Source organism: Lutjanus erythropterus, chromosome 3 (genome assembly GCF_056507025.1).
Source record: "Lutjanus erythropterus isolate fLutEry1 chromosome 3, fLutEry1.hap2, whole genome shotgun sequence".
NCBI lineage: Eukaryota > Metazoa > Chordata > Actinopteri > Lutjaniformes > Lutjanidae > Lutjanus > Lutjanus erythropterus.
This window is the reverse complement of record NC_139319.1, coordinates 27,910,906-27,924,165: the sequence shown is the minus strand read 5'-3', so window position 1 is coordinate 27,924,165 and position 13,260 is coordinate 27,910,906. Positions and strand designations below refer to the sequence as shown.

Sequence of the window (13,260 nt, the reverse complement as noted above, 5' to 3'; positions counted from 1 at the left end):
TGTCATGTGATAATGAGGAGGGCGGGGGGCAGTTTTATTACCACAGTGCTTGTTTTTTTAAACTCATCCCATATTTAGTTAGAATCTTCTCAAGGAAATGCTACCGTAAGACTGTGCTTGGGTCACTGGTGCTTAAACAGTGCTTTGTGGGGCTTGCACTTAGCTCTGTGTGTGTGTGTGTGTGTGTGTGTGTGTGTGTGTGTGTGTGTGTGTGTGTGTGTTGGCAGCTTGCAGCAAGGTAACATGCTGCCAAGTTCATTAGTCACTATCATTCACAGCAGTGGAGATGATTCCCAGCCCAGCCCAACCTGCCTGTGACACACAAAGGGAAGACAGACAGGACCTCTGTGCTCGCCACTGTGTGTAAAATGTGCACTGCAGATCAACAACAGTTAATCCAGTTAAGAACAAATGATTGTCTTCTCACAGCTCAGACATCAGAGAGGAAACTTTGTCAGCTGCAGGTGTAACTGGTTTAATACTTACATTAAAACCAGAGTGAGCGGGAGAACTTACTGACTTTGACACAGTCAATCACAAAAAGCTTGTTTTTCTGTGTTTCATTTTTAATCATTCATTAAATCAAACAATATCACTGGTTGGTCAGTGTAGTCTGATTCAGTCTTGCAGCTACAATTAGTCCAGTATATTTCTGTCAGAGTTGATGCCGTTCTATTGAATGTGATGATTGTGTAGTACCTGCTGCTCTGTTACAGCTTGTAAAGACATATGCCTGAAAGGACACTGGTGTTAAAGTAGTCAGCCTAATGCATCCTTTTGTTTTTAATGACATATGCGAAATGTAACTTCCCATCAGTAGCAAATGTGTGTTCAGTTTCCTGAAAAAAACATATTCTTACTCTCACACAGTGTGACAACACCGTTATGCAGTCATGAAGAATGTGTAAACAAAAGAGTTTTGAAGGGACAGGAAATATCACCACATAATTCACATACACATAGCCCTAAGGCTTCAGGCCTGTCACTATGAAGAGGCTCAACAAGTACACACTAGATAGATCAGATGACTTAATAATGTCTCTGTCAGAGAAAACTGTTCAAATGCGGCATTTGAGCAGTCAGTGTTTCCCTGTTTCCCACCTCAAAGAATGAGCTGTGGTCAGGTGATAATCAAGCTGTCTACAACTCTTAAATGGCAATAGAGCCATTGCCTACAGAAACCAACAGGAGTCTCCTCGCTGCAGGATAACTAAGCTCTGCATTAGGAGTTAAATTATCACAAAAATTATTCAAGGACAGCCCACAGTTTGTCACAGGAGGTAGCAACAACAATAGGTCCCTTCCATCCCCACACTCTCCCTTCAGCCAGTGGGCATGAACACGAACACACAGACACAGACACACACACACACACACACACACACACACACACAAACACTTGATCTCCATGACCAATTTCACCCATCTTGGGTGAAAACTGTAGCTGCTGCAAAGGGTGAGTATTTTTGTGGACTAGCTGACAGAGTGACCTATAGAGCTCCTTGTAGAAGCTAAATGTTAAAACAAACTAAAATAAAAAAATGCCTTTATTTATATTCACCACAGCCTTCTGTCCCTGACTGTGAGATCTGTCTCTACGTTCCTTGTTTTGCCTGCCTGTCCCTGTGGCTGCTTGGTGAGTCCGTCTGTCATCACTTCTCCACCTGGTCCCAACTTCCCTGTTGCTCGTCCCTTGTCAGCTGGTCTGCCTGTCCTGTCAGCTCTCTCAGCTCCAACTCCTCCACTTGGCCCTGACTTTTCCTGCTGCCTGTTCCTGGTCTGCTCTCCTGCATCTGCGGCCTGTTCAGCTCAGTGACTGTGTGTGGGCTCCTAGCCCTAAGAACTGACACCTGTGTGTCTTCATCTGCCCACACTCCTGTTTTGCCTGTGCTTCATTAAAGATCATTATCAATTATCCCAGTTGTTCAGTGTGCTGCACGTGGGTCCAAAATATACCTGTAACAAATGTCAAACCAAACTATCACAGCTATCTTCTCTTCTGAGAAGGAGCAGTGTTTCTACTCTGAGATCCTTCATATGTCACTATCACACAATCCAAGTTCACATTTTTACAGATGAACACTGACAAAGAAAGCTTTATCTACCCTTAAAGGGACTGAATTTATAATGTCTGGTACTTTTGTCTACATCATAGTCACTCTTAACTAAGTCTTTATTAGTGCAGAGGCAAAACAAATGCACGTGTCAGCTCTTTCATGTTCTGAGTGTCTGTTTGAATCAGTATTTCATGTCACTAAATAACTGAGTCATTACTGTTTGGACAGGAACTACTGCTGCAGATGGCAATGATGGACTGGATACCTTGAACACGGGGACTTTACATTAGCAAGGGGGAAAGCGAACAACAGGGTGTGGCTGTTAAACAGTGATGACAATCATGCTTTATTCTGCTTCACTTGTAAAAATCATGAATGGAAAGTCAGACGGTCTCACTCCTAAGAGAAATACCTTACCCTTGTCCTACTATTATATTATAGATATTTAGACCTCTGGAATGAAGTGACATAATTACACAATCTGGACATCTGCAGGCACGGCTGAGTCACCATCAGAGTGTGTGTGCAAGTGGTCATTAAATCATAAATCAAACAAACCTTATGTGGACACTTAGCTGTTTAACAACCCTCCACCTTCTCTTTCAATAAACCAACAGAGATAATGGCACTATGGAGGAGCATCTGTTTGATTACATTACTGTCACATTGCCTTGAAAGTAATCCTGCAACATGTATCTGTCTAGTCAAACAGACTTAGATTTCAGGTTATTTTCAGGAAAACATCACCAAGGATTCCAATTCTTAAAAAATTAATTTATTAAATATTGTGCACAATAGGTCATGCCATGAGCTGTACAGAAAGTCCAGGCACTGATGGATGTGGATGGATGTCTTCTGATGAGCTTGCAGGATGAGCCAATATGACACTCGGCTCTGACGGAATTGGAGGTGAATGGGCTCAAACAACATCAGAGGAGCTGCATTTCCCTGTGAATAAGAGAAAATTGATTGCATTTTGAGCAAGCTACAGTGAGACACACATGAGCAGACACTGGTGTGGGTCAGTTTTAAGAGCTAAACGGCAATGCTCAGTAGGTAACGCACTTTTTTTTCTTGATCTCACAATCAGCCCAATGACAACAGCAACTAAGCCCCCCAGTGACAGGCCAACTGCCAGGTGTGTCCTCTTCTGCTCATCAGTACGGTTATTTGAACCTCCAGCAGGTGGTTGGGTGGGAGCAGGCTCTGTCAAACACACAGGTGGAGATGTATAGTGTGAGCAGTAGTAAAACCATTTCTATATGACCAACATCTTAGTTCAATGCATACAAAAATTCTACAATTGAATGAAAAATGTAGTGATCATGGCACAGCATTTGACACTAAGAATTCATTGATGTCATTTTATTTCATAACTAAATTGTGATGATGTAAATAAAAAAATGACAATGAAATCTCTGTTCATTATGTCATGGGGTGTAAAGACAAGAGAACAAAGTTGGTTCTGTTCAGGCTGACAACATAAGTAAGATCCCAGTAATTATATCTCTAAGCCCTAATAAATCCTGTGACCTTAAACAGTGTATGCCTTATCTTCAACCAGCAGCCTTTAATGTGAAAAGAAAAGAAAGAAAAGACAAGAAAGACTAGAGTAGAGACGACCTGTTGAAACTTTTCTTTTATATTCAAACTGAAATAAAGACTGAGGGCCCAATCTTACACACAGGATTTGGAATCTTACACCAGCACAATTGCCATTTTTGTTTTGTTTTTTGGTGCACCTAGATCTTAAGGGTAATGAGAGCTGACTTTTGTCATTGGTTTATTGCATGTTCAGCCTAAACTCCTGTGAATTAACCAGGGCACTTGGGCACTTGGGCACTTGGGCACTTGGGCACGGCTGATAGGTGTATCCCGCTGTGCACTGTTGGCGCAAGGAGCAAGACAGGCCAGGATACCCGTGTCTCTGGTGCAAGACAGCAAAGGTAGGTTTGGACAGACCTTGAATAAATTAAATCCACTGCACCTTGCGCTTTCAACTTGTGCTTTAGATCAGTGTAAGATAGGGCTCTGAGTGTTACGTTTCCAGTTAAAACAGAACACCATGTGGATTTAAGATGTGCAGTACTGTGGGAAGACACAGTCATGCATTGTCTGTTATGAGTATCAGCTATGTAAGTTGACTGATTCAATAAAATGTATGTTAATTCCCTTTTAGGACTAAATAAAATGTTAGAATAAAAAGTTAAGTATGGATTCAGGGTGCATTACCATGCTCCTTAAACATGTAGTTAAATTTAGCAGAGCTGAGCTCACAGTAAAAATCTCTTTCTAAAAGATCATTTATGATTTGTAATGTCTACTAAACAGACACTAGCTCATTCAACGGACAATATACATAATTTATTATTAATTTAAGTTCCATGTAATTTGAATAAATGTGTTGTTTCTCAGATAATGCTTGTCAGTCTAAGGAGCACAGTGTACACATTTTTACGGCTCATTTATTAAATGTCACCTTGTTCAACTGAGTTAATCTGAGTAAAACATGACGCAGAATTTAGCAGAAGACCTCAGTGACATGTAGTAAAAATCTGTATTATCAGGTAATAAACATTATCAGTGTCTGGCAACCAAAAGTGAAGCATCAGTAATGACTTGTGCATTTATTCTTATATGATGTAAAATAAACAAAGAACGTGTTAGGAAAGCATTCTCAGCCTAGATGACTGAAAATAGAGAAATATCCCTACGCAAAATCCATTACAGTAGCATGAAACTGAGAAAATTATGACTAAGACACTGACTAAAACAATAACTTAAAAACTGACTCAAACCATGACTGAAATTAAAATTGAATTCCAATAACTAACCCTTTACTGAAACAAAACGAAAACAAATGAACAAAATGCCACTATAACTAAAACCAAATTTAAGTAAGCAACTAAGACTAAAAACAAATTTTGAAAAAATTGAAATGAACACTGTCATGGCATGCACGCTTCTTTCTGCTAAGTGGTCGTTGTGTGACTTGACACCATGATACACAACAATGATGATTAGTGTCTGAAATCTCAATCTACTGCTCACTACTGAGAAAACTATTGAGTGTCTGTTACAGTATATAAGGAGTAGTGAATGAGTGGAGGAAGGAGTGATTAAGATTTGGTTTCAACAGTGAAAAAAACCACAATAAAAACAGAACTTTACTCAACACTGTGTTGTATGACTCACTGCTTATGTCTAGAAAGGGACAAAAGAAGAAACTATCGAATATGTTGTTTACTTAATATTTCTGTTTTTACCTGCCTTATAACAAACACCATTTTCATAAACCTTATTCATCATGGTTTAAATGTTGCTGCTTTACAGAAGAGGGGAGGCGAATTGTGTTACATGTGTCATAAGACAGTAGATGTTTTTGACATTTTCCTTCTAAAAATGACTTTAATAGACAATGTTAGTGGATCAAACCAAGTTACAATGATATGAGTGCCCCCACTGGTACATTTTAACAGAAGTGATAGCTGTATGTCAGCAAAGTTGTTGAACTTTGTTAAAACCACTAAAGTTTTAGTTTGTAGCCTAATAGTGAATGTTGGATGCTGATTTGTGTCAGAGCCACCATATTTTAGAGGATACATGCCAGTGGCCCTATTCTATTTAGCTATTAAATGCTTTAAAAAGCATCAAAACAAGACCCCCAAATAACTTTAACTTAACATGCTGTTGCAGGTAGCATTGTATTAAGCATGAGCTGAGAATTAAAAGTATTCAACCTGAATGAAAAGCTTGTGTGTTTTGCTTTTCGGAGTGGAGAGTGGAGGGACAGAGCCGCCACATGTTGACTGACAGCTCTGAAAAAGTGAAGCAGCAGCAGCTTTTGGATGAATAAACACCACAAGTGCCGCAGGATTCTGCTCTGGTCTGCCTCCCTCCACAAACAACACCCCATTTTCCTGTCCTCTCCCTTCTCAGTAGGATTTCCTTCTTTCTTGTCTCCAAATACTCACCCACAACAGTCAGATTAAAGTCATGTGTTGACCCGTTCCTGTTGCTGATTTGTCCATGATACAGTCCGCCATCATGTATGCTGAGGTTTTGGATGGTTAACGACCCTGTGTTCTTGTCCAGGTGGAATTTCATGGATTCACTCGACACCGGTTTTCCATGATCAAAGTAGAGTAGGACACGATGCTGGGAGCCATATGACCAGATGATCTGAGAGTCATCAGGTAGCCCTGTGACTCCAGTGTCCAGGGTAATGTTCTGTCCAGCTGTTTCGATGAGTGTCTTTATTATACTCTGTCCACCTGGTAGGGCGACCACCACTGGAAGAGAGACGGAGAGAGGTGGGGGAGGCTTTAATAAAACCACTCTGAGACAGTAGCAGGGCAAAGATTACAAGAGATGTGACAATATTGATCCTACAGCATTTTGTACAGCCTGAAAGGCCATCACACAAAGATCAGGCATCACTTTTACTAACAGCCTAATTTGTACCTAATTTGTAACTGACATATCTGCCCCTCCTTCCTGAGAAAAACAACGTGAATCAGTTACCTTCCTTGTTAATAGAAAATGGCTGGAGGCTCACCGGGCACCCTGTCTGGGGCCAGATTTGGCCCATGGACCACAAGTTGAGTATCACCGGTAGACTATACAGAGCTTATTGATAACTGAGGGAGAGATTTGATATAGACAGAGGAAGTATAGATACAAAACAAAAGCTGTGATCGGGAGGCCTAATATAACTTGAAAATTGATCAAAATGCGGTTTCAAGAATCAAATCAAAGAATCAGAATTGGTGATTCTCCCAGTGTTTTTTTTGCTCTCCACCTCCACCTACTTGTGGCATTCAGCGCCTATCCAAAGAAAAAAACACCAAACTTCGAAGACAGCATAGCGTAGCTTAGCAGCTGTTATATCACTCTCAATGCAATCTTTTCAAAGAATCATCTGAAAATGTAAATGATAGTCAGGGGCATAAAAAACAATAATCTGCTGACTCTCTAACAATGGCATGACTGTCGGTGCTAATTCATAAGTGTGAAGTTTACAGACATAATGATATGATGAAAGAAAATCCATTGTATTCCAATAAAGACACACTTGAAACTTAACTGCCTTCAAGTGCTCAGAAATGCAGCTGACATCAACCTGTAGTGGGAAAGTTTGTAAGGGCAACTCCCTTCAGCACTGAACGGATCTGACTGACACACCTTTCTCTTTTTTCTCCTGCCCTCCTCCCTCTCTATGTGCATGTCTTGTGCCTGTCTTAGGAAGAAGAGCCAAGGTGACACAAGTCATTTACAGTGGGGGAACTCTTGCTGTCTGGAGAGAGATGTCTGTCGAACCAGACAGCATAAAAAAGGTCATTGAGTCGAGTGAGTACAGTGTCACACAGCAAATTAGGTCAATTGTCAAGAAAGGTCTAATGGTTTGTTATGGCTTATAATATAGGAAGTTTATTGTGATGGGTCAGATAGAACATTATGGTCTGGAGGTGAGATGGCTGTCAGCCATTAATCTATCACAAGTACAGACAAATTACTACACCAGCATAACCTGAGACATCTGTTTGCAGAGCTTAATACAGGTACCCTCATCTTTAACAAGTTATTAAAAGTTGTTGTAGCTGGTGTAATTTAGCGGAATCAACTATCTTAATGTAAATATACAAAATGTATTTATTTATGTTGATTAAACTTCACCTAAATAAATAATTTCAGTATTTATTTTCAGAACATATCAAACTTAAAAATGTGAGTTCTAATCTTTTAAAGTTTTTTTTCCTTGAAATGATGAGTTGAATGAATTGACTGCACAAAGTCCAGTCAACTCATTCTCTTGAGTTTCTAAAGACCATGCTCAGTATATGAGCAGACTTCCCAGCATGCATTGTTGAAGACTTAAAACAGTCCTGAGATTCTTCTTTTTTCAAGTTGGAAGAAATCATATGCCGTTCTGACCGTTGTGATGAAAAGAGAACTTAGCCAAAAGGTGAAGCTCGCTATCTACTGGTCAATCTTCATTCCTACTCTCACCTAAGGTATGAAGGGTGGGTCATGACTGAAAGAACGAGATCATGGATACAAGCAGCCGAAATGGGTTGACTCAGGAGGGTCTAAGGATGCCACCTGGTCGCCTCCCTAGAGAGGTGTTCCAGGCACATCCAGCTGGGAGGAGGCCACAGGACAGACTGAGGACTAGGTGGAGGAATTATCTCTGCCCTGGCCTGGGAACGCCTTGAGATTCAAACCAGACTTCTCACCAAATTCCACAGAACGTCTCATATTTCTGACAGAAGTCACTGTCCTGAAGCAGCTTAAAATTAAAGTGCTAGCATGAGTTGAATTCAGTGGTTGTGAGACATGAAAAACTTTGATTAATTAATTAAAATTCATCTAAGTTTATGCAATTGGGTGACAGAGTGATGGTCACTGGGTAAATGTAACTGTTCAATACGCTGTTTTTAAAACTACATGACATAATTCTCTCGCTTGGCTGCACTCACATTCCTCTCTGACACACTGATGGTTGTTGCGGTGTAACAAAGAAAACACTAAGAGGAAAAGAGATGCATCCGCTGCTTCCTCTCTCCAGTAGCTTTTTTTCTGCTCCTGCTGTCATGTTGTTTTCTCCTTTCTTAACTTATGCTATCAAAGAGGACAGTGGAGCTCTAAACAGTGATCGCTGTTCCCCAGCCTGTCTGTCTGATGGTGTTCCTCTCCTCCCTCGGGCTCAGTCGGCTGGAGGGCGACTTCTCGGTTGGCCATTCGCCGGGAGGACGCCTCTCGGCCGGTCGGTAAGGAAAAGTGATCCGCTTGTTCCCCACACTTCCACAATCAAAGCATTTCATGTCCTTCATCGCGTTTCAGTCTTAAGTAAAACCTCCAGCGTCTGTCAGATAAGATTGATAAGATAACACCTGTCTCCTGTTTCAGCTTATCGCTCAGCCCGGACCCAGCAGTTTGCCGGCTCATCGCGCAGCTCGCTTAGAGGTGGAGGGAACTCACAATATCGCTCATACAATAAGCACAGTAATAAACACAAGTCTCTTATAAGCTCGCCGCGCGTGCTGATTCCTATTGATACGTGGTTACGCACACGTTATATCGGCGTATTATAGACGAACACTTATTCAGAGTACTAAAGTTCAGTGGCTACTCACGTATGAAAGGTGTCAGCCACATGTTGACGCTGATGTCCATTGTAGAAGACAAGCTATGAGCGGTCCGCCGCTCGGGCTTTTAAAGGAGGGGCGGAGGGAAAGAGGAGAGAGAGAGAGCTGTTGGTTGCCCTGGCTCAGTTTACACCCCTGCATCCTCCCATCGAGCCGGGGCAAACAACCAGACTTTTTTAGCGTTGCCTAACTTATTTGATGAGTTAGGTTGAGAAGGCACCCAGGGCATCATGGGATTTTACAGTAGGGTCATTCCTAGCATTGAGTGCCATTTGAGTCCCCGTGCCATAATGTGGTATATTTTGTGTAAAAGTGGGCTAAAATTTATTTTTAATTTGTCATCTTACATGGTTAACTCCCCTCTACCATAAAACACAACCATAGGATAAATAAATTTAAAATAATTGATCTGATTTGAATTGCAAGTAGGGTGTACTGCCATGTCCCCACTTATGTTTGCTCAAATTAAGTTACAATTATAAGTAATAAAAATCTGCGGAGCCCCTCTGGTGACATTGGATGAAAAAAAAAATAATGCGTGGCCATGTATTAGTATCTCGTGGCCACGCGTTATTATCTCGTGGCCACGAGATAGTAATGTGTGGCCACGCATTATTTTTTTTCATCCAATGTCACCAGAGGGGCTCCGTAAAAATCAAATAAAGTCTAGTTTTTCATTATTTCTGTATAGCCTCATTTGTAACGGTTCCCACCAATGTTTTTTTTTTTGTTATCAAAACATTTTTAATGTTTCAGTTCTTAAAAATAAGTTGTGTCCCTGAGTCGACTGTCCACCCTGTTACTCTGACAATAGCCCCCTCCTGACCATTCATCTAGTCACATGACTCACAGAAAGTAGCAGACATTTGGAGGGAAAACATCTACATGAAGCAGGGTTTTTCAGTGTTTTAGAATGGTTAACTGATGTGGTAAATCATAACATGTCCACTCTGTTACCCTTGTTTATATTGGAAACTGATAGTTTTTGTAATTTAAAAAAATATTGGTAGTAAATACATTAAAAATCCTTCTCTGTGGTCACCATGTGCTAGCTTGTTGTTCATCACTGGACTAGTAATATCTGATGTTAGCTTAAAATGTCCACCCTGTTACTGTTTTGCATGGTAACAGGATGAACACATGGTAACAGGATGAACACATGGTAACAGGGTGGACGAAAGAGGGCTAGATGAATTAGTGTTTTCACCATTAATTCTTATTTACTATTGATTTATTATGGATTTGTTTGTCATTTATGCTTTTAGAAAAGATTGATCAAAACAATATGAATCTGTTTGTCAGGGAATGGTGTTGTCTGCTGCAGAAAAGCAGTGGCACAACAGGGCTCATCGTGATGCAGACTGAAAGAAGGCAGGAATACCTCAATAAAGAAAAGTAGAGGTGGCAAAGGGACAGAGAGGAAGGAAGAAAAAGAAAGTATCAGACCTCAGCGAAAGGGAGAAGAGAGCACAAAGAAAAACATGGTGAGAAAAGAAGAGATAGCAGAGAGATGGTGCCAGAGCCAGGACAAACCATCTGTCAATGATCACTCCTCCCACGAGTCCCCTAGAGGCAGAAAATGCCCCTCAACCAGGGCCCTCAAGGTTAGAAGATAATGGACAGTTGAATGCTTTGTTGATTAGGCAGAATAAGCAGTTGAATTATGCCTTACAATGTGTTTGCACGTGAGAGTACACATGTGCTCTAAAAGTAGGAAAACTAGAGACTGCTAAAACTACTGACATCAAATACAAAAACATTGTGTACCCTAATAAAGGGATGCTATAAGAACAACTCATTTTAATGTAAACTATTATCCTAGAATTGTGGTATACATAACATTTATCCATTAGAGTACTTGTACATTTTGACACTATGCTTTCTCTGCTTTAGGCAATATGTTGTTTGACGGAGGAATGTAACAGAGGAGAAGGAGACTCCAGAATGAGATTGAAAATCTAAAGGCCTTGTTGAAGGATGAAAAGAGAAAAAAAGAAAAATACAAAAAGAGATGCCAGCGCTTGGCAGGGGGAAAAAAAAATTGCCACGTTCTACAGTGAATGCGCTCCTGCGCTGTCAAACAGTTAACAACACTATTAGGAGACGATTGTTGCAGGAATAAATTATTGAAGAAATCAGAAATAAATACAAAAACACTAAGAAGGAATGGGAGAGGCAAATTATTGCAATTATTGCAAAATCAACAATGGGAAAAATTATAAACAAATACAGGCTGCAGAGGGCTGCACAGGCAATTTTGGGCTTTTCAAAGAAGTGAGGAAGTTTCCATTTGACAAAAAGACAACATTTATTCGGCTAGTATCACATGTGAGGTCTGGACCAATCACAGTGGGCCATAATTCGTCGCACCAGATATGTTATGCTTGAACACGCACGTCACACAATGGCGGTTGTTTAGGAGAAATGATGACTGGTGTACTGAGGAAAGCTTATCATTGTTTTATTTTATACATGCAAATGCATTTTTCATCAAAACTAGAACATCTATAAAATGTAGATAATACAGGAGGTACAGCTGAATGTTACTGCCTGACTTGATTGTCTTCAGATTACCTTCACAGCACCGATAGTTAAGTTTATGAATGAACAGCGCATCGCAGTGCTCTCTCTCTCCTGTTAAAAGTCATTGTAGCTCACCCATTATTCTAATCACTTCGTTTCTGCCTCTCCTTACAATCAATTTAAAGAGTAATCCAGCCAGATCAAATGAAAAGGCATTAAAATAAATAAAATTACAGTTTACTTAATGAATTGATATACTGATCTACTTGATCCATAGTGAAAACATAGGTAAGGAGATATCCTGTGCCATTTGAAATAAATAGAAACTGATGACTGAAACTGATTTTAAAAGTGTCATAATCAACTGGAAGTGCTCGTCGCCATCCACAGTATGATACCAGTGATTTTTGTTAAAGTGAGATTACCAGTTGGAAACAGTGTTAACCTTTGTAATTAAAAGGCCCAACCGAAGTTACCGTGACCCACCCAAAATTAAAATCCTGGCGCTGTGCCTGCCATCCATCCATCCATCCATCCATCCATCTTCATTAATCAATTCACTCACGAAGTTCGCTCTTGTACAGCCATGCAGAGTATCTACAGTCTGACAGTCATGCTGGATCAAATTCGTATCAAGGTTTGTAGTAGGCAACTGTACTTGATAGAGTTCTTGAGGATGTTTCGCCTCTCATCTAAGAGGCTTCTTCAGTTCTGCCTGACTGGTTTGGGAGTTCAGGTATTAAACCTAATGGGGTCGTTAACACCAAGGGGAGCACGTGACTCATGTGCCTCATTTTGGCTAACACTGGCTGCAGAGCTAACTGTGCTTCCCGCCTTGCCACGTATGGTTCGTTAAAAAAACGCCGACATTTTTGCTTGCAGGGGCGAACAGTTGGGGAACCTCCATTTACAATTTTTGTTTGTTTGTTGTTGTTTTTTACCAGTCTGAAACTCTCTCTCCTCCGCTCTCTGAGTGTGGGTGGGTGTGTCTGTACCGGTGAATGGGTGTCTGTTGTGAGAGAGAAGCGAGGGGGGAGACCCGCCTGTTACAGAGGAGAGGAGAAATGCATTGAAATGAATGTAATAAAATTGGTAGCAACGCATTCGACTCTGAAATTGAATAAATTAGAGCTTTTTTATTTGATAAAAGAAGAACACCCGTTGTAGGTCCTTTTGATTAAAATAAAAATTAAATAATGGAATTAAAAAAAAAAAATCTACAACTTTAATTTCTGGGTGGGGGTCCTGTTGGCAGGGCGGGGGTGTCAAATAAACTATAAGGGAAACACTGAAACTACTCCTGTAAGTATTCTCAAGAAATCCAATCTGTCCATTTTGGAGGGTCACATCAACAGGCAACCCTCCATACTAGAATGCTGTACACTGCAGCTGAACAGTCACCAGTGCTTTCTGCTCCATCTCACCTTCTAGGCAGCACGATCCCCCGGCTATCTGGGCCCACCTCGACCCTGTATTAGACATGGTGAGGGAGCAGTATCCTCTGGTCAGTCGCCTCCATTTCTTCAGTGACG

General features: G+C 40.7%; 1 protein-coding gene and 1 pseudogene across 4 annotated transcripts in view; one reads left to right on the top strand and one right to left on the bottom strand.

Annotated features, from left to right (window-relative positions):
• Positions 1-2,816: 2,816 nt before the first annotated feature.
• The window catches only part of LOC146330193 (uncharacterized), a 34,814-nt gene continuing 24,370 nt past the window's right edge, over positions 2,817-13,260 (bottom strand). For 3 of the 4 annotated variants that reach the window (XR_014769851.1, XR_014769852.1, XR_014769853.1), the window contains exons 2-4: positions 6,032-6,349; positions 3,123-3,263; positions 2,817-3,005 (exon numbers count right to left, since the gene is read on the bottom strand). Coding sequence is in view for 1 of the 4 variants with exons in the window: in XM_084715682.1 (XP_084571808.1) it covers positions 2,977-3,005; positions 3,123-3,263; positions 6,032-6,349; positions 9,194-9,233 (528 nt within the window). In the remaining 3 variants the exon portion in view is untranslated. Of the gene's footprint in view, positions 3,006-3,122; positions 3,264-6,031; positions 6,350-9,193; positions 9,261-13,260 lie in introns of those variants that run through there. The other variant, XM_084715682.1, reaches the window with a different exon arrangement.
• The window catches only part of LOC146330194 (uncharacterized), a 2,060-nt pseudogene continuing 1,820 nt past the window's right edge, over positions 13,021-13,260 (top strand).